At 41.3% G+C, this 21,349-nt stretch overlaps 1 protein-coding gene across 1 annotated transcript in view; it reads left to right on the plus strand.

Moving 5' to 3' along the window:
• Positions 1-2,714: 2,714 nt before the first annotated feature.
• LOC123021154 (protein broad-minded-like) overlaps positions 2,715-21,349 on the plus strand; it is a 72,819-nt gene continuing 54,184 nt past the window's right edge. Inside the window, exons 1-6 of the mRNA XM_044425657.1 lie at positions 2,715-2,865; positions 4,779-4,862; positions 17,303-17,369; positions 19,613-19,728; positions 20,178-20,332; positions 21,195-21,335. Of these exons, the coding sequence (XP_044281592.1) occupies positions 2,832-2,865; positions 4,779-4,862; positions 17,303-17,369; positions 19,613-19,728; positions 20,178-20,332; positions 21,195-21,335 (597 nt within the window). The 5' untranslated portion in view covers positions 2,715-2,831. The remainder of the gene's footprint in view (positions 2,866-4,778; positions 4,863-17,302; positions 17,370-19,612; positions 19,729-20,177; positions 20,333-21,194; positions 21,336-21,349) is intronic.

Consider the following 21,349-nt stretch of genomic DNA (forward strand, 5'->3'; position numbering starts at 1 on the left):
TTCACTCACTCTTGAATTATAAGGTGTTGCTACAAATGCAGAGGGCTTTGTTGAGTAATGTTCATGTGAAAGGGAGCACAGCAGGTACAGATATTTATTGTCCAGACAAGCAGTACAATCACTGCACACATTTCAAGCACTTAAAGCTCCTCTTCAGAGGGTAAAAAAAAAGAAAATGAAACTCCTTTGTGGAGCTTAACTTCACAAACCAAGGAACTTTACTAAATGTATCCTGTGTTCTGTGGGTTATATTTACTCCCAGAAGAGGAGTCTAATCTATTCAAAACCTGTTAGGATAGTGTTGTTTATTTGTACCTGCTATGCTTTTGTGCCGACTGATTTATAAGATGTACACATTCTCTATTAAGCTTAATACTTAATATCCATGTACATTATCAAGTGTTAAATTGAACTCAGGATGACTTTTCTATTCTTCACTGAATGTAATACAAACACAGCAGGGTTTTTAGAATAAATACAATCAGATACTGGGGCCAAAATGCTTTATGCATGGAAATGAAACAGAGGAAAAACAGATTCTGGAAGCAAATTAGCTGGGTGTCTTTCTTTTTTTCTTTTCGTTTTTTAGAGAGTACATAAAGGAAAAGTTGTTTCCTTTAATTTTTGAGAAACTTCTACTTTGCTTTATGTATGGAGTTGAATATGTAAGACAGGATTCACTTCAGAAAAAGTCTCATTGAATAGATGTGATATTAAGGTATCACTGCTTAGCAAATTCAGTAAATTAAAGGGCAGCTATTTATGAACAAACAGTGAGAATTTCAGAGTGGAATCCTGAGAAGTATAAAAGATATATATTTTCTACTATATGGTGATCAGTGTATGACTGAATTTAATAAAGGAGGAAATAAATGTAGGACTTTGGTCACAAGTGTTAAATTGTATGGTGCTCGCTAAGGGGGCCTCTGACACAATGTCAATAGTTTTAGCTGGTGGTTTTCCAGCAAATTTTGTTGCTCCAGTTGATATTATTGAGATTGTACTAGAGGTACTTTATAGTAGTGCAGTGTAATTTATGTTAGTTCTAACTGGATAATGCCATTTGTTTGCATGACTGATCTGTTTTTATTTCATTTGTTTATGTTAACATGGCTTACTTCCCTTTATTTTTAGATTAATTCCTAGATTAGTTGAGAAGTTTTCAAATTAAGAAAGTGTGTATTTTTTCCTCTTGTTTTCATAGCTGGGGAAAACAGTGACCCTGATGATTGAAAGTTGCTAGAACAAAATACAGTATAGGTATCACTTATTCCTTTTCTAAGCAGGAAAAGCAGGAGATCCTGAAAACACACTTTTAAATTCTGATTTTGTTCTTGAGAAGATGTCCTACTTGGACTAGTAGCAAGATGGCTACTATTTGCAAGAGAAAGGTCTAGGGAAAGCCCTTCTGAATGCCCTGGCTTCCTGTTTGGAGGACATGTCTTGCAGAAATGCTTTTTACCTGATTTTTGTGACTGCGCTTTATAGAATTATATATTATTACTAAAATACTAAAGTAGCAGGCTAGACATGAAGCTAATTGCCACCAATCTGGTGTTTTGGGAGGTGGACCAATTGTGGAGAGAACTACATCCAAACCTGGGTTTGGTGTGGCCATGCAAGGAAACATTACCCTATCCACTTCTATCCAGAGTGACAGAACATGCCCCATACACCTCAAATAATTTCTTTATACAAAGGTACCTGGAGATGGAAGCAACAGAGGAACACTAATTATAAGAAGTACCACATGTTGTGTTTTGTGTGTGTGTTTTTCTGTTTTGTTAGATGAAATACGTGTTAGACAACTGAATTCAGTTTGTTCTGGCAGAGTCTCTGAAGAATGAAACCTTTTGCTGTTGTTACTTGGCATCACTATGTGCATGCTGCATGGATAAGGAGATTAAGAAAACTATACTATTAATGCAGTTTTGTGAAAGATTCAGGATGTTCAAATAAATGGTAGTGGAAAGAAAACAATTTTAAGTATATATTATTAAGGTGCAAATGCTACTTAAAAATGCATTTTATGCCATGAAACAAACATAAAGCAAATATTTTCTGTTTGATAAAAAGACTAACATTATTTGCAAATGATTTTATTTGGCAAGTTAATATGAAGTGGGATATTAAAGTGCTGTTAGGAAGCAAGAAGAACAAGTACCTTAAGGAATCAAAATTTTAAAAGTTTGACTGCTGAAAAGTTTGACTGCAACTTTATAATTTATGGATCTTTATCAGTAGTTTGAAAGCTAGTAACAGGTAATGTATAGCACAGACAAGAAGTCAATACACTGTGTTGAACGCTAAGAGAAGAAATAATTTGCCTTGATCACTTTGATATTTAGAGTTCGGATAACCATTGGTATAAGCCTCTTATGGGCTGATAAAGAACTTTATTTAGAAACCTGAAACTGATCTCAGTAGTTCTGACAGCACTTTCCCCAGTTACTGTAATCCCAGAAGAGTTGTGGCATTATCTGTGTCTAATCAACTTTATACAGTCCCTTATGAAAGTACCCATACTCAGGTTGGAGCCAACTGCATAGAAAACAAAGTAACTGCAAGAACTGTGCTGAAGTCCTTCCTTTTACAATTTTTCTTGTTTAGGGAAAACTACATACTACGTTGGTTTTTACTAAGTGAGGCATCCATCTAGTTAAAAACAGTATTTATAGCTGTAGTTACCTAGAGTTAACAGGTACAGTTTTTGAAATACATCTTTCATCTTCCTTTTAGATGATGATGCTAGCAAGCTTTTATCTGCAATAAAGAATCCAGATAAGCAAGTGGGATGGATTGAAAATATTCAGAGACAGTTTTGTGGAATCATGGAAAGCAAACCTAATGTTATGAGTGGAGCCAGTGAGTATATTTGTTTTGATGCTGATAACTCAGCAGTAATCCCTAGTACCCACCAAACTATATGTCTGTGGGCTCTTAAAGGGAGAACCACTGCAAAAAGGCTGCCATGGGGATGTTGAAAAGGGCAATTAAGTTTTCCAGAACACTTGAGTACAAGTCAGAGGTGAAGGTTTGAGTCCCAGGACACTAGACATCTTTGAAACCACATTTTTCAGTAGCTCTGGAAAGTGATTTCACAGCATCAAGAAACAGGAGGGCTAGTGCATCTCAAGAGGCTTCAAGGAGGCACATTGGTACCCAGGTGGTACATTGCCTACACCAGACCTAGGTAAACCTAAGTTTCCACACCTAATGTTTGCCAAGCTAATGTGAGTACAGGGATATGATAAGGGAGTGGGGGTGTCACTTTCAGGAAAGAAGGCTGTTTTTACTTCTTGCTAAGATTTTCAGTTTCAGAGCTTGACTGGTGCAGGGAGATAATTAAAAACAACATAAGGGTGCATTTGAGAGGAGAACTAGCAGAAAGTAATGTACTTTTCTCCCACCACTAGATATCTCCTGAAAATCTGATTGTACATTAGTATAGCTAGGAATTCATGTTTCCCTTGTAACATGTTCTGGCCTATTAGAAGAGAGAGCAGAGGGATTCTCAAGTAACACAGGTATAGGAGGGTCTTGGTTACATAGCAAAAACTGTATGAAAAATAAAACTCAAATGTACACTTGTAATTGTGTACATTAGCAAAGACTGCTAATATAATTTGAGTAATTTGCAATATAAAGTTTTTTCCACTATGAATCATTGCATTTTAGTATGAGTTATTTTTAACCCTGCTGTTTATCTTGCAAGCTTAAAAATGTATTTTAAAAGTATATACCCCTGAATAGATAAATAAGCAAGCACATGTAAATAAATATTTGCTTAAATATAAATATTTAAGCCACATCTCTTTATGTTTCAAAATAATGAACTTGGAAAGACAAAAAATGTACTCTGCTTTTTAGACCTTATCAATTATCCAAATGCAAGTGCATATTGCTTATTATGCCTGCACTGTGATAACACATGAAAACATTTCTATAATACTTATATTTTGTTAAAATGGAAGTGAGAAGATTAATGAATGTTTATGCTTACGAAAGTTATAGCAATCAGCTAAAGCATATTATCAAACCTTGAAATGAAATGGCTAGTCTGAAAGAAGGTCTTATACAAAATCCTGAAACTGCAGGATATTTTAGTGAAGGAACTATGCTCAGAATATTACATTTAAATACCTGTTACTGATTGTACGGATACATAGAAAAATCCGGCAAAAGCTCATGAGACAGTTCACTAGAAGACTATCAGCTTTTAGTACTGAGTTTTGCATGGAGAGAGAGGACCTAATATCGTAACAGCAAAAATAAAAATTAATCATTTTTATTTGTCTCTTAAAAGCTTCATCACAATACTAGGTTAATTATACAAAAAGATGTAGAGAACTCTTGGAGCTTTTTATTATAAAGACAGACAAACTCTAGCATGCATTGACTTCTGCTTTATGATAAAGGCCAAACTTTTCTCCTTGGTGCCTCTGCATAGACAAATGTAGAGAGTGCTATCCAATTGCAGCTCATTTTCCTTATGTTGAAACTGTCTAACAAATTCTGAAGTAACCCTTGGAGAATCTAAGTATAACAAATGATTCTTTCAGTTTACACTGTCAGAGAAGCCATTACATTTTTAATTTAATTCAGGAATGTTGTTATGAATACAAAAATAGAATGGACATTTTGAATTGTGTTTTCCATGCAAGTCTAAAACAACATGCAACAATGTAGATTATTCTAAATGCCTGTATACTTTTGTTGTTATGTTTCTGCACTTTATTTCATGGCATTACTGCTTTAATCATTTTGACTTACTGCAGATTTGGCAGAATTAATTGAACATTTTGTGTTGCATCTTTCTCAAACACCATCAGAATGTTACTTCAGTAGCAGAGGATGTGAAGGTAATTTCATTCTGTAGTACTGTTATTCTGGCTTGCATTACTAAATTGGCTGGGGGGAACGGGGCTCTGACCCATCTTCTCAGGGTACCTGACCCGCAACCATACAGGCAGAGAAAGCAAGGTCCATTCTGTTTGTCTGGCTTACCCTATGTGTGCAGGATACATACTGACCTTATGATAAAACAAGTCACCAAGCTATGGCGACTTGTTTTAATCACTAGCATCGAACATGTTACCTGCCCAGACACAGCATGACTGAGGAGGAACAAACTGTTTAAGCCATGGTGGCTTGTTTGATTGTCCAAAACAGCCCACTGAGTGGGCCATTTTCAATTTTGGCCGATTTGTAAAGAGACCAGATGGATTCCTTTGCATTAAACCAGCCAACACACTAGTACAATCAATGCACATATATATATTGGCTACATTTCTGATCAACAGGGAGTGTAATCATAGTTTAGTCTAGCTTTTTAATGAATATAATCAACGTGTTATATGAAAGTAGTTTTATGACAATGCATTGATATTCAGTGTTATGATGTTTCTGGATATGAGAAATTGATTATCTTAGACTACAGCAGCTTTCTAAACCCTTGGGTAGCTGAAATTAGAATAATACAATTCATCCAGCTGTTGTGAAATCCCTCAGGATTACAATTCATTATAGAATTTGCAAATCTGGAAAAATTAAATTCATTTCAGTTAACATTCTAAAGATGTGGGAAAATAATAAGCTAATATATCGACATCTATGCAGTTGCAGTTTTTTAATTATAATAAATAATAGCAATTGTTAACTCTGCATTTCCTTCCTATGTTGCTTTAAGTAGAGAATATCCAATGTCTTTGCAGACCATCCCAGCCATATATAAATTTAATATTCAGCAATGGTAGCAAAACTGTTTTTGGACTGAGCTACTTCAGCAAGTGGGGGCCTCCACTTCATTTAACATTCCTTCATAGAATGCTAGTAGGGAGAAGACTGTGTTTGAGGCCATCTCCTTGATGATTTTCTGTGTGCTGAGAACTTCTTTTGGTGTGGAAGCATTATTTGGTCATTTGATCCATACTTTCAGTTTGGTATAGGCACAGGATTGGGATAAAGTTCAGACACTGGATTGTCACTGTAGCTGCTGTTATGACATCATACACTCTGACATTTCTTATCAAAGGTGGTGGTTTGCCCATCACTACAGACTTTGCTAGGTTGGATGGACCATAATCATGAAAGAAGGTGGAAACATTTTCCTATCCACTTCTGTTCAGACAGTCTGTATACTTGGACAGTCTGTGTTCTTTTAAGGCAGTCTTTCCTGTAGAGATTTTTTTTGGGGGGTGGGGGGACATTTATGTTTTACCCTTATTTTGGACAAGCAGCTATCAAGTGTAATTGAAATTGCCACTGCCTCTGAGCATACAAAACCCCACATTTACTGAATCATTTTATTACATAGCATTAATTGCATGGGAAAATAAAGCATAGCCGTAATCACATAATTAAAATGTGCGCTGCACGTTTCATTTGGGAGCTGGCTGTTAAAGAACGTTTTTCACTTTATTGTCTTCCACAATGTTTTTATTTGCATGTTTGCCACTTGATTATATGGGGTTAACTGAGTTCTATAAAACTAAAAGTCTGTACACTCTGCTGTTAATTCATGTTTTATTCTTTTCCTCCCTTAAATAACTCTGAGGAGTATGTATTTGTTAATAGTCAAATAATTCAACTAGCAAAGTTGTTAGAAACAAGTAGTTGTATACACTTTGAGCCAAACATGTCTCATTTAATTAGATTAGTTAAGGAACATACCCTACACATAACATCATTTTGAAATAGCAATAAAATTTAATCTTTTATGTTTCCAAATTGCTTCAGCCCCATACACTGATAACTCAAGGGTAGGTTTCCTGTTCTATTGAGCAAGTATGTAAAGGTGCAAGTACTGAAATGTTCTTCTTTATGGTCTCTGTGCGTCAAGCATATGGGCTCTGCACCTGCCTGTTGTAGGTAAGATTTATTAGCTAACAGCATTTTGGTGGGAAGCCCTCCCTGACCCCAGCTTCTAGTACAAAAGGGGAGAAGTTCTCACTCACATCCTCAGTTTTTTAACTGCCTCAGGAAGTTTATCTCTGTTCTGTTTTACTTTGAGCATTTTCCTTTGCTCTCTTTCTCCAGTTTTTCCTTGCTCTGATCTTACACTCTCTTGGCTCCCTATTTCTCAACTGTATCTGTTTTTCCTTACCTCCCACCAAATAAAAATAATTTCCTTTTGCCTTTCCTGGGCTATACTAGCTATTTTTGCTCCTTTCTTACATATTTCCATCCACCAAATTACCAATGACATCAAGGGCAGTATTTCACAAATGCATGAAATGTGACAGCAAACTTCTGCTGATTGACATACATTCCCTTTGTCTGCTCTGTCTCAGAGCACCAAGCTCCTCTTGGTGAGGAGCACAAGTCAACAAGTGCCCTTACTGCATGACTTTTACCTAGTAAGCCAGGAAACACCAGGTGGATTGCCTCTGCATGGAAATCTGGAGCAAGCTTTCAGGGCAGTCAACATTTTAAAACTACCTGAGGCTGCTTGCCCTTCCTCAGCCAAAGGTTCTTTGTAACTTTGGCTTGCACTGCCCTCAACAAGTGCTCATACCTTGAGCCAGTCTCCACCACCAACTCCAGGCAGATCCCTGAGCTCTTGGACTGGAATAGGCATTCTGTCTATCCTGCTGAGCCCCCTATGATCCATACCTAGGCCCATACTGTGGTTCTCTGTACATCTCTCTCTGACACAGGAGCAGTGACAACCCAATGTTTTTGGAGGCTGCTCAACTTCCTCCTCCTTCCTCCCCCGCTGTTTGTTTCAACCTTCAAGCCCCAGGAATTCCTGGAGCACCTCACCTTATCACTGAGAACATTGCACTGGATATGGACACATTATACATCCACATCCTCTCCAGACACAGCTGTTGTCTCCTTTGCAGTCACTGTGGGCACTGTTTTGCAAATGGGTGTTGGAATGAGGGTGGCAGTTGTTCTTGGCATACACTCAGGTCACACCAAGAACAACTGCCACCCTCATTCCCAATAGTGGGTGACTTCACCACCTTGTTTGAAAAAATCTGATGTCATAATGAATAAGAATCATTGAAGGACAGAGATAGTTTGTCCCCTCACTATGCACTGTGGTATACAGTAGTCACTTTAAAGAAGTTACTTCTCTGCTACATTTGGCAGGATTCACTCAATTCTAAGTCTTACTCACTTTATTAGGGATGGGAGAATAATCAAAATTCTTCGTCGTGGCCTCTGTGCATCACACATATGGGTACTGCACCTGCGCAGTGCCTGTGGCCAGAAGATTGTCAGCTAACGGTTTTTGGTGGGAAGCTCCGCTCCCCCTCCCCCCTGTGGCCTATAAAGAGCGGAGCGTCCGCCATTTTGTTCGGTCTTTGCGACCGCCGTTCTCTGTGCCTTGTGCTGCTTTCGACTTTCGCTTTGACTGTTACCTTGCTCTCGATTGTCCTTCTTTTTCCCAGTTGCTTTTCCTTGCTCCCAGTTCATTGTTCCGCGTAGTTTTTCTCTTGTTATTTCTTCTTTTGATCTATCTAAAAAAACAAAACAAAAATATATACTTACTCTCTGCACTGTCTCTTCTTCTTCTGCTGCTGCTGCTGCTGCTGTGATGGCGCACCGAGCGGCTTTCCGCAAAGGTGCGGACTGCGGGTCAAAAGTGGCACCAACTGACTCGCATGACCTATGCCTCCTCTGCCTGGAAGAGGGGCATAGGACAGATAAATGCGCGCATTGCCTGGCCTTCTCCAAGCAGGCCAGGAAGAATTGCAAAAATCACCTCCGGAGACTCCTTTGGGATCGGGCCCTAATGCAATCGGACCCGCTTATTGCCGTACCAAAACCTGGCTCCTCTTCTGTGGCCCCACCCTCACGGCCTTCGGATGAAGGTGCGTCTGCTTCGGTGGCTTCCTCTGCTTCACCTAAAAAGAAGCACGAGAAGCAGAAGCATGCCGAATTCGAGAAGTCGGCAGGCCATAAAAAGTCCAGGAAGGAGAAAGTCTCCAAGCCTCCCAAGAAACCCAGGAATTTGGACTGTCCGGACCGTCCCCGACAACGGGACTCAGAACCGATGGGCCCCTCGGTACCGGTGGTGCTTACGGTACCGACTCCGCCCAAACCGGTCCTCCAGGAGGCTATGCAGGTTACACCTCAAGGGTCTCCCCGCCGCGCGGTTGACCTCCTGCCTGCACCCCTTCCAACTCTACAGGGTTCAATATCCGATGGGGAAATCCAAGACTCCCCTCCTAGGGCGAGGTCACCAACACCCATGCCCACGGTCACTATGGAAGCAGACGTTGGACTGTCCCCACCGGGAAGCTGGAGGAGCCGCTCTGTAGAGCAACGTCTGGAGAGCTGGCATCGCCCCTACTACCATACTTGGGGTGATCTGCTCTCCGTAGGGTACTACCCTGCTCCCAGGGCACGATCCTCTCCTCCATCCCGTGATCAACCGCGCTTATCAGATCCGAGGCGGGCGTCACCTCGATCCCCGCAGGATGGAAGCAGCCGCTCCTTCTCCTCGGCGGAGTCGTCATCTTCAGCTCCACCCTACTACGGTGCCGATTCAGCCGACTCAGAGGCCGACTCAACCTCCCCGTACGTCACTGTGACATCCCAGGGTCCTGCGTCGCCTGATGAGTCCCACATCTCCTTTGCGGAGCTGATGTCTAGACTTGTCCAGTTCCTTGACATCGACGCTGCCCAGTGCCCGGGACCGACGATGGACAAGTTCTACGATGTCGTCCGCGGGGAGCAGTCGACATCTATCGTCCTGCCACTCATAACCACCTTGCGGCAGGCGATGACGCAGCCCTGGGACCTGCCATCACACCCTCAACCGACGTCCAGGAGATATGAGTCGATGTACAGGGTTCAGGAGGAGGATATCCCCTTCCTCCTCTGACATCCCAAACCGAACTCTGCGGTCGGCGAATCATCGCAAGGCAGAGAGGCGAGAGGGCACATGGCATCGAGGGACAAGGAGGGCCAAAAAATAGACTCCCTGGCTAGGCAAGTCTATGCTGCTTCAGGCCTGGGGTTCCGCATATCAAATTACAAGGCGATGTTGGCGAGGTATCAGTACTTCATTATGCAGCGCCTGCACAACGTCGCCTCGACCCTCCCAGACCACCAGGGTGACCTCGCGAACATCCTGATTAAGGAAGCTATGCAGGTTGCGGTGCAGCAGTTATCCATGGTGAGGCACCACGTGGATACTGACTCATGGACCTTGGTCGGTGCCGTTTCTCTCCGAAGGCATGCATGGCTTCGGAATTGCAATTTTCCGGAAGAAACCAAGCGCCGGATGGAGGAAATGCCTTTCGATGGATCCGGGCTTTTCCATTCTCGCACCGACCACAAGCTCAAGAAGCTTCAGGAATTGAGGATGACGGCACGCAGGATGGAGATACAGTCCCATGCCAGATGTAAGTAGTCCTGGAATCGTCCATCCTACAGGCAATCATATCAGCCAAGGCAACAGCCACAACACCGCCAGCATCAGCAGCGTCGCCGTCCGCAGCCCCAGCAACACTTCCAACAAGGCCACCGCCGTTTCGACGATTGGAGGCAACGTTGATGGGACTGGCGAACCATTCCTCACACTCCACCAATACCCACCCCCCTCTCATCTGGGGATCGGCTTCGAAGCCGACTCCCCATTTGGGAGTCCATCACATCTGATTGGTGGGTATTGTCCATCGTTCAACACAGCTATCGAATAGAATTCGACATCGTTCCTCCGCCGAGTCCGATCCGGTTCACTTCCTGTTCACCAGTACTGCTCGACGAAATACATCAACTTCTTCGTGAAGGAGCGATTCGTCAAGTATTCCCATCTGATGGACTCCACGGATTCTATACCCAGCTTTACCTCTCATTCTCCACTAATCCAGGTGAGGCAGTGGCTGTGCTGAACCGGTGCTTGGCCGAGGTAAGGGAATGGATGAGGGCCAATAAACTGAAACTCAACCCAGACAAGACGGAGGTCCTGTTGGTTGGCGGATCGGGTTTCGGAGAGAGTGGATTTGACCTGGTCCTGAATGGTGCAACACTCCCTCTTAGGGATAAGGTCCGCAGCTTAGGAGTACTCCTCGACCCGGAGCTTTCTTTGGAAGCTCAGGTGACAGCGGTAGCGAGGAACGCCTTCCTTCAGCTTCGGCTGATTAATCAGCTGCGCCCCTACCTGGAGTACGACTGCCTGGCAACGGTGACACATGCGCTGGTGACTTCCCGCCTAGACTTCTGTAACGCGCTTTACGTGGGGCTTCCCCTGAAGACAGTCCGAACACTTCAATTGGTGCAAAATAGAGCTGCCAGGTTGCTGACGGGGACGGGGCGTTATGCTCACATGACTCCAGTCCTCCATCAGCTTCACTGGCTTCCCATTGAAGCCCGGGCCCAATTCAAGGTGTTGGTGATGACCTACAAAGCCCTAAACGGCTTGGGTCCTGGCTACCTGAACGAGCGCTTACGTCCGTATATGCCCGACCGCCCTTTGAGATCTGCGGGAGAGTCCCTTCTCCGGGAACCCTCCATGAAAGAAATTAGGAGAGTAAGTACCCGGAGGAGGGCTTTCTCTGCGGTGGCGCCCAACCTATGGAATTCACTCCCCAAAGAGGTCCGCCTGGCACCGTCGTTACTGGTTTTTCGGCGCCAGGTAAAGACCTTTTTATTTAAACATCATTTCAATTGTTAAAACATATGATCTGGCCTGGGCAACTTCTTCTTCCTTCTCTTTCTCCTCCTATATTTTTATTTTATACTGATAATTTTAATTTTGTATTTGTAAATCAATGTATTTTTTGTATTGTTATATTTAATGGTAATTTATTATGTACTATTGTATTTCAATGTATTTTATCATGTTGTAAGCCGCCCCGAGGTTTCGGCAAGGGGCGGCATAGAAATGTTATAATAATAATAATAATAATAATAATAATAATAATAATAATAATAATAATAATGTTCCAGATACTTTACGGTCCCTAAGCAGGATGCTGGTCTACGTCCAATTTTGGACTTATGGAACTTGAATAAGTTCATTGTACCGAAAAAGTTTCGGATGACTACCCTTCAAGACATTTTGCCATTGCTAAGGAGAGAGGATTGGTTCGCCTCATTGGACTTGAAGGACGCCTACTTCCATATTTCAATTCACCCAAGCTACAGGCGTTTCCTTCGTTTTGCGGTTGCAACCCAACTTTATGAGTTTACAATTTTGCCTTTTGGACTGGCTACGGCTCCGAGGGTTTTTACCAAGTGCATGGCTCCTGTCTGTGCTTTTTTACACATCCAAGGCATACAAATTTACCCGTACCTCAACGACTGGCTGTAGTGTCGCAGTCCAGAGAAGGACTCCTTGCGGCCATCCATACAACTTGTGCTTTGCTCAATAGCTTAGGCCTACGTATTAATACTGAGAAATCTTCTCTTCTCCCGACACAGATGCTCACCTTCATTGGAGCCCTCTTGGATTCGACATTGTAAAAAGCCTTCCTCCCTCAGGACAGACAACAGACTCTTGCTCGCCACATCCATCGGATCCGACGAGATGGAACGGTCCCAGCGAAGTCTATCCAGAGGATCCTGGGGCATATGGCCTCCTCAGTTGCCATAGTTCCACATGCCAGGCTTCGGCTTCATCCACTGCAACTCTTTTTCAACAAGGTGTACCATCCTCAAAGAGATCTGCAGTCGAGGCTGATTCAGAACCCATCTTCCGTGCTTCACTCTCTGCTTTGGTGGCTGGAACCGACCAATCTTACGATAGGAGTCCCCTTCAGGGCGCGACCTCCTACGATAACCTTTGGCACCGACGCGTTTCTTCTAGGATGGGGAGTGATATGCTCTGGCCTATCTACCCAGGGTACGTGGAATCGTTGAGAATCCATGAATCATATCAACTTCCTAGAACTACTGGCAGTTTTCAAGGCCCTGCGCTATTTCGAAGACATCCTTCATCATCAGATCGTTCAGATAACTTCAGACAGTATAGCTACCATCGTTTATCTGAACAAGCAAGGGGGAACAAAGTCACCAACTCTAGCCAGACTTTCTATGAAAATTTGGGACTGGTGCATCTGGAGACACATCACGCTGATGGCTGTTCATCTAGCTAGTGTGGACAACGTGCAGGCGGATCTTCTCAGCAGGCACATGTTCACCTCTCACGAGTGGGAATTGGATCCTCGTACACGCAACCACCTTTTCCGGTGCTGGGGGTTTCCCGACATGGACTTATTCGCCACCCAACAGAACAGGGTGTGTGAGGCTTACTGTTCGAGAGCGGGAATTGGACACGCATCCCTAGGGGACGCATTCATGATCCCTTGGAACAATATGAACTTCTACGCCTTCCCTCCGATCCCTCTTCTGATGCAGGTCATAGCAAAGATAGTGTACGACCAGGTATCGGGGATGCTAGTTGCCCCTTGGTGGCCACGTCAAACGTGGTTTGCGAAACTACTCGACATCTCTCGCGGGGAATTTCTTCATCTACCATCACTCCCATATCGTATAACACAAGTGGGCGGCACACTTCGCCACCCGGACTTGCTCTCATTGCGTGGCGAATTCGATGATTGACATTCCATCGGTGCCGACAACGATTTCGAGAGTTACGAATCCAACAGCTTCTACTAATCCATCGGTACCGGCGATGACTTCGACCACCTCGGATCCAGTTGTCGAATCCAATCACTTGGGTGCTTCCCCTTTCTCTGGTCTCTCTGTATCATCCGGTTCGAGACAAGACCCGTCAAATCCGACATTTTTGCACCCTGATATTCAGCATATCATCGACTCTGCCTTAAAGCCGTCCACAAGGAAGTCATATGAGGCTAAATGGAAACGTTTTTCCACCTTTGCCGAGTCTCGTTCGTTCTCTCCATTCCTCACATCCATACAACAAATTCTTCAGTTCCTCTTGGAATTGCACCATTCTGGATTGAAGCCGTCATCCATTAAAGTGTATACAGCCGCAATAGCCTACTACCGTGGCTTAGTCAACGGATCACCTCTGTTTTCTCATCCTATCCTCAAAAGATTTTTGAAGGGACTATATAATCTTAACCCATCAATTAGACCGGTGATGCCCACATGGAGCCTTTCTGTAGTTCTACAGGCCCTTATGAAGGCCCCCTTTGAACCTTTGGCGACGGTGGATCTGTGATGGTCTCTTGGAAGACGGCATTTCTTGTGGCTGTCACTTCAGCCCGGAGGGCCAGTGAACTTTGCGCTCTTCGCATAGACCCTCTTTATTTAAACTTTCACAGGGAGAAGGTCGTTTTATGCCTCGACCCGTCTTTCTTGCCTAAAGTGTCTACACCTTTCCATATGGGACAAGACATTGTGCTGCCTGCCTTTTTTCCTTCACCGTCGACTCCATTGGAAAGATCTTTGCATTCACTCGATGTTCGGCATTGCTTAACCTTCTACCGATCGCAAACGGAGTCTATTCGATGATCCAATAAACTATTCATCAAATATTCTGCTAGGGATCAAGGCGATCCAGTCACTCCACAGAGACTTTCTAAGTGGATAGTCAACACTATAGTCTTATGCTATCAATTAGCTAAGCTCGAACTGCCTTCAGTTCCTCGAGGCCATTCTGCTGGAGCCGTTGCAACCTCGTCTGCATTCGCATCTGGGGTTCCGCTTGATGACGTCTGCCGAGCCACTACTTGGCGAACCCTTGCACCTTCGCCAGGCACTACCATCTCGATGTTCGAGCTCGATGGGATTGGTCCTTCGGCAGAGCTTTTCTCTCCTCCGTTCTTCAATGAGGACACCTTCCCTCCTCCTGTATGGTAAGCTTGTTAATCTACCCATATGTGTGATGCACAGAGGCCACGACGAAGAAAAGCAGGTTGCTTACTTGTAACTGATGTTCTTCGAGTGGCCATCTGTGCAGTCACACAACCCACCCGCCGGCCCCGCTCGGTGTCAGTGAGTGGATGCATCTTTCGGTACCGACCATGCCTTTTTTTCATGGTACCGACTCAAAAAACAACAAAAAACAAAGTTTTTTTTTCCATAAAGTGGCATACATTCGGTCACAAAGACTGAACAAAATGGCGGACGCTCCAGTCTTTATAGGCCACAGGGTGGAGGGGGAGCGGAGCTTCCCACCAGAAACCGTTAGCTGACAATCTTCCGGCCACAGGCACTGTGCAGGCGCATACCCATATGTGTGACTGCACAGATGGCCACTCGAAGAACATCAGTTAGAGGTAAGCAACCTGCTTTTCTTAGTGTACCACTAGCAAGTTGTGAACAGAAGATTGCTGAAGACAGTCAGGACTTTGTAGCAGTAGCATTTCTCTGTCCAGAAACACTTGGATCTACCAAAGTATCTAGATCCATTGTGCCAGGGTCACACCTGCAGCCAGTTATTTTCCATTAGATGCTAAATGGAATCCAGTCTGGTATAGAAAGCAGCCCTCCCCATGTAGTGTAAGCAATTACTGTGTCATTTAATCCATCAGTCTTTATTTATGTAAGCCCATTTGGAAGATAATTGTCTGAAAAGTATGATAAAATCTAGCATAAATAAATACATATAAAACCCAAGAGATGCAGACAACAGTCCTGGATTTAAAAAAAAAAAAGGAAGTGAATGTGTTTCGCTGCATGATAGCATGACTGCTTATTAGAGATCTTTCATCTTGGAATTGAGAATGAAGATTAAGAATTACCTTTTCATTGGTCAGTTATCATTATAGTACTTCAAGTTCTCAACAAGAATATCTTTGGAATCCTGACAGTCATCTCAACATGAAATTAAGTATCAGTTAAAGATATACCCAATTTAAAATTTTGTTTCTGCAAAAAAGAAATGAATTGCATGTATTCTATGCATTTTTTTTCTTTTTCTTTGAACTATGAGGTGCTTCTCTGACCTGTTCTTAAATCCTTTTCCTGAATTAAGCAGCCTGGGAGCTGCTGCCACAGCATATTTTATTCATTCTGTTTAACTACAGTACCTGTTTCACCTCTTCATCTGATTGGCAGTTCAGAGATGCTCTGCCTTTTGTAAGTAGGAAAATGGTTTTCTTATTGAGAAAATTGATCCTTTGAAGCTTTTGTCCTGAAAGCCATGGTATTTCAAGATGTTTAATGAAACAGGTTTCATATCAATTTTGTGGAAAATTAAATAATGCATCTTGAATAAACAAGGTACATTTTGTGCATTGTTACAGTGGCAACCTTCATACTTCTTCCTCTTCCCTACAAAATAACTTAGCTCTGAATGTATTAAAAAGTGTAAAGAAATAGTGAAGTTTGTCGACATTCTTTTTTCAACCAGGTGGTCACATTGTAAACCTAAAAAATGTAAAAACAGTCACACTGAACTAAGCTAATGATTCACTCATCGATTAATATTGAAGATGCTTAGTTTGTGAGCATTTTCTTATTAGTCTTTCTGGTTATTTAAATTCCAAAACACTGCAAGAATTAATACAAGTAACTACTTAGCAGTAAAATGATTATGTTAATCAAGATACTGTTTTGCATGTTCCTTTCTATCATGAGGGGTTATACATGTAAGCATTTTTTTCTTTTGTTTTGTTTTAAAGTAATGATTCTGTACATTTCAGGTTTATTTTCTTGGTATTAATGCCAAACCATTCTAATATTCATCTGGACTATAATGAATTAGACTACCACTTTTACTGTATGCTACTCATACTGGGAAAAAGACAAAAATGAATAAAAGAAGAAAGGAATATACTGTACTGACTTAATTCTTGCGAAGGAATAATGCTTTAACTACTGCAGTCGTTATCCCCCCCCCCCCGAGGATGTAGGAATGGTACCAATTGCAGAGTTCTGTGAAGTTACATCAGGAGAACTGAACTATGATTAAATGGTTGTTTATTACTAGTTTATAAAATGGAAGGTTGTAGAAAGACAAAATAAGGCCACGGGTAGTTTAGTGCATAAGATTATTGTGACCATAAAAACTAGAATATTTTTTTCACTATGTTCAATTATAACTTCTAAACTTGTTTTCTTTTAAACATATTTTAGATCGAATTGTTTGCATCTTCAGTTAAAACAATGGGTTAAATTCAAACATATCAATAGAAGTCTTACAACGGGACTTTGTATATGAAATCCCTCTTTGGCCTTCCTTGCCTTCTGAATGTTTCCTCTGGGTTTCCTGCCATGCAGAGATTTTGAGGTGTGCACATGGAACAGGGGGAGTGAGAGGTAGAATTGCTTCCTTTCCACCTCTATTAGCAGAAGTTGTTCTGTCAGTGGAATTAGACCATTCATTCCAAGTCAATGGTAATAACTTCTCATTGTGAGATATATGTTTCATACACATGGATATATGTTGCATATCATTTTTTTTCAGCTGATGAAAATTTGGACATCAAACCCCTTTCACCTGTACAGCAAGTTGGCATTAAAATGACAATCAGGTATATTGGTTTCACTTGGAAATTTAGGATCATTATTTATATGCTGTCTTGCAAGGCAGTCAAGGTGACTTAAAAGTTCTCTCCATTTGATCCTCACAATAAAAATCCTGTGAGGTAAGTTAGTCTGAGAGTATGTGAGTGCCCTCAAGTCACCCAGTGAGCTCCATGGCTGAGCAGGGACTAGAACTCAGAGCTCCTGAGTTCCAGTTCAACACTCTAACCACTGCACCACACTGGCTTGCTGCATTTTTATCCAGAGTTTCTCCTTTGATCTTGCCACTGTTCCAAAACTGTACATCTCTGAGAATTCACTTGAATATTTAAATGTTTCTTGAGCAAATGAAGTAGCAAATACAAGCAAGTGTGCAAGGCTCTCGCAAAGGACAGCATATAAATAAATAAATAAATGTAAATTCTTGTTTACTTATTGGGGCATATGTTGGATCAAAATTAATGCACAGAGTTAATATCTATAATAAAACTTTGATAATTCAATGCAATGTTTTATTTATTTAGAACATTTACATACTAGTTCATATCTAAACATATCTGGAGCTGTGAACAGTAAAAATATTAGTATTGTTATTACACTGCATTTTATGTTTCCTTCTTTTCCTCTTGTGAGAAACCCAAGGCGGCTTACTTAGCTCAGTTTTATCCTCAGGACATCAAGCCTGTGATGTAGAGTAGGCTGAGAGTGATTGGCTGGCCTGATGTAACCCAGATGAAGCGTAGCTGGTTGTAGTGTAACCTGAAGATGGCCATCTGTTGGCAACCTAGAAGCAGGTTTTTTCCATGATAGCACCTATTTTATGGAATGGCCTCCCAGCTGGTACTTGGAAAACCCCCCACTGTAGTGTATTTTAGGTGCCTGTTAAAGACCTCTTCACCCTCACTTTCCCTGATGGCATTGGCCAGTTAGTCATTAGTAATTGTTATGCTTTTAGCTTTGGTTTTAAGTACTGTCAGTGTTTTAAACATTTTTAATTGATGTCAATTATCTCCATAGATAAGTTTCACTTAGAGATATTGGTGAAGGGTAGTATCTAATACTGCTGTTGCACTTCCATGCTTTCCGTTGCACCATTGGGATCCAGTGCTGGCTTTGTGGGGAATTAGTGTTTCCTAAGGCAATCCCACGACAAATGGAGCTACTCATTTTTGGATGAGGTCGGGTCAGTAAGCAGTGAGCCCTGCTTACCTGCCCATTCCCAAAAGGAGAAGGAAGGGCTCCCTTTTACATCTCATGCAATATTCACGGGGATGCCTATGACTTAAAAAGTCCTGAAGAGCGTAGGTATCGCATTCAGTAAGTGTTTCCTCTCCACTTCCCACACCTAGTTGTGGCCGCATGTCCATATGCTTCTGATTCCCCACACGCCTGCTCACCCTTTCCTGGTGCTAGGCACAAGGAAGGTTTGGGGTTATAATGTACATCAGGGGAATAATACCTACAGCTGAGATTAAACCTGGCGGATTGGTACATATGTCATCCATTATGAAACAGGGTAATTTTGTCAAGGTAGCCAGTGTTTTGATCTGTTATACTGTATCTGTACATAGTATCTGTATGTCACACAGATAGTAGCAGTGAGTGTGGGCCTTATTCAGGCAGTATAATTACTTCATGTAGATTTTTTAAAAAATCAAACATGTAAGTACAGACTAGAATTCAAAGAATCATGAAGGCAGACATTCAAGAATAGACCTCAAGCCATGTGGCAAACTTTGCTAAATAGATTTCTGGCACTTCCACACTTAATGTGCTGTAGAGGTAATTCATAGAATAGTAGAGTTGGAAGGGGCTACCATGAAGGCCATCAAGTCCAACTCCCTGCTGTTGCAAGACACCAGTTTACAACATCTCATTCAGATGGCAGTCCAGTTTCTTTTTGAATGTCTCTAGTGCAGGAGAGCCCATGAAATGGGCACTTTTCAAAGAAAATATTAAAACATGCAATTGGGTCAGTGCGAGGTATTTACAATGAGTCTGATTGGCTTTCTGTGTGTCACATAGAATGTTGTGCAACTGAGTAAGTATTGCATTTACTTTGGTAAATATTATCAAAGTTCAAAAGAAAAACAACTAAATTAAAACATTTATGATATGGACATCTTCCTAAGAACATTCTTCCACAAGTGGGCTACACATCTCTCACATTATTTTCTGATGGGCTCTGTCCTGTTAGAAAATAATTAAATGAAAATGTGTTCTTCTGATTAAATTTTTTTTTTCTTTTTAGTTATGGTAACCATTTGGACCTACTGAGAGAAAATGCTGAAAAAGATCTGTGCCAAGTATTGATGTATTGTGACAAGTATTTGAGACAGCAGCAAGCACTTTTAACAACTTCATTACGTATCCTTTTGTCAGAATTAGATTAAATTCAGCATGTGTTTTGACAGTATAACTGTCAGAATAATTGTTCATGCATTGTTTTTGAATTTAAGATTGCACATTAAATAAAATATATGCATCATTTTGCCATATATGCAGGAATTTCATAAAAGATCATTTACTGCACAGGCATGTTTCAGAACAATTCATCTTCTATCCAAGTTTCTGTTCCTGCTCAGACTTTTTTTTTTTAGCTTCAATGCCTTCCCCATTCATTTCAGTTTAGGAAGCAGATCTGCATGCATGTGCCATGTATACATATTCATGTTCAGTGTTGAAATGAATGGGATACTCTGAATAGGAAGAGATTTGTGTGATGACACCTATTTACTATGGGGTTACCACTGTTTCATGTTACTATTTGCATTTTGCATTGAGTAGTGTTGAATTTTCTTAACCTACCTCTACAGGTAGTCTGCAGGGAGGATATACTAGCTATGATTGGTTTGCATCTTCAGTATTTCTAATAATGAAGGGTGACAGGGAGAAAACATTAAGATTTCTCCACCAGTTTTCCCATCTACTTGTTTCAGCATTCCTTTGGATACCACGACTGCATTGTTCGGTAAGACTTCAAAAGAGGTTTCATCTTGACAACAATGTTTTCAACATTTGAAATGAATATTCATTGCAAATGTTCTTTTAGAAAAATGTACTCAGAATTTTTCTGACTGAATGTTTGCCCTATAAATTTTCTTTCTGGAAAATATGGATTTGACATCTTTGTAAATGGTTGTCTGGCAGCAGAGGAAAAAACCAGGTAGACTGATAGTGTTATTGAATTTTTAAGTGAGCAATAAAATGCACTTTATTAGTAGTGTTAAATTCTGTGTGTAGGCAGAGAGAACTATTGAATGACCTTTTTATTGTTATTGCTCTTTGCAAGCTCATTCTTTAAATTATTAGCTTTGTTTTATTATAAAATCATTAAATGACACAAACTAGCAATGATGGACAGAAAAAAACAGCAATTAAGGGAGCAGTTCTATGCAAGCTGAAATAGAAAACAACTCCCACATTTGCAGCATTTTTTCCATCTGAATATACATGGAATTACCCTAAGGCAGATAGCATTTTCAGGTGTATCCACTATCTTATTTATTATCTTTTTAGCATTTCAGATTATTACCTTAGTTACACAAGTTTCTTTTAACATATAAACTACCATAAATTAGGTATTCTTGTATACTCAGTTTTTAATATGCTTTCATCATCTGTCCCAACCAAAATTTATCATATTTTAGAAAATTATTAAATGGCCTCCATTGTGTTTTTCCTTCTTTTGATAGCACTAAAATAAACTCTCTTTCCTTAGTTATAGCAAGTTTATCAAAAAATACCCTGATTATAGATTTAGGCAGACACAAACTCGTATGTTTTTCCAAAAGATTTTAAGTTTGTTATTCTCTTGTTTCTTCATGGTTCAGATCCACCTGCCTGATAGCACAGCTGTATCTGGCATCCATCCAGTCTATTATTGTAGTGCACACTATGTTGAGATGTTGCTGAAGGCTGAATTGCCTCTTGTGTCTTCTGCTTTCCGTATGTCTGGCTTTACTTCATCACAGGTAATATCAAAATC

Source organism: Varanus komodoensis, unplaced genomic scaffold, assembly GCF_004798865.1.
Source record: "Varanus komodoensis strain SLA01 unplaced genomic scaffold, ASM479886v1 scaffold1, whole genome shotgun sequence".
Classification (NCBI taxonomy): Eukaryota; Metazoa; Chordata; class Lepidosauria; order Squamata; family Varanidae; genus Varanus; species Varanus komodoensis.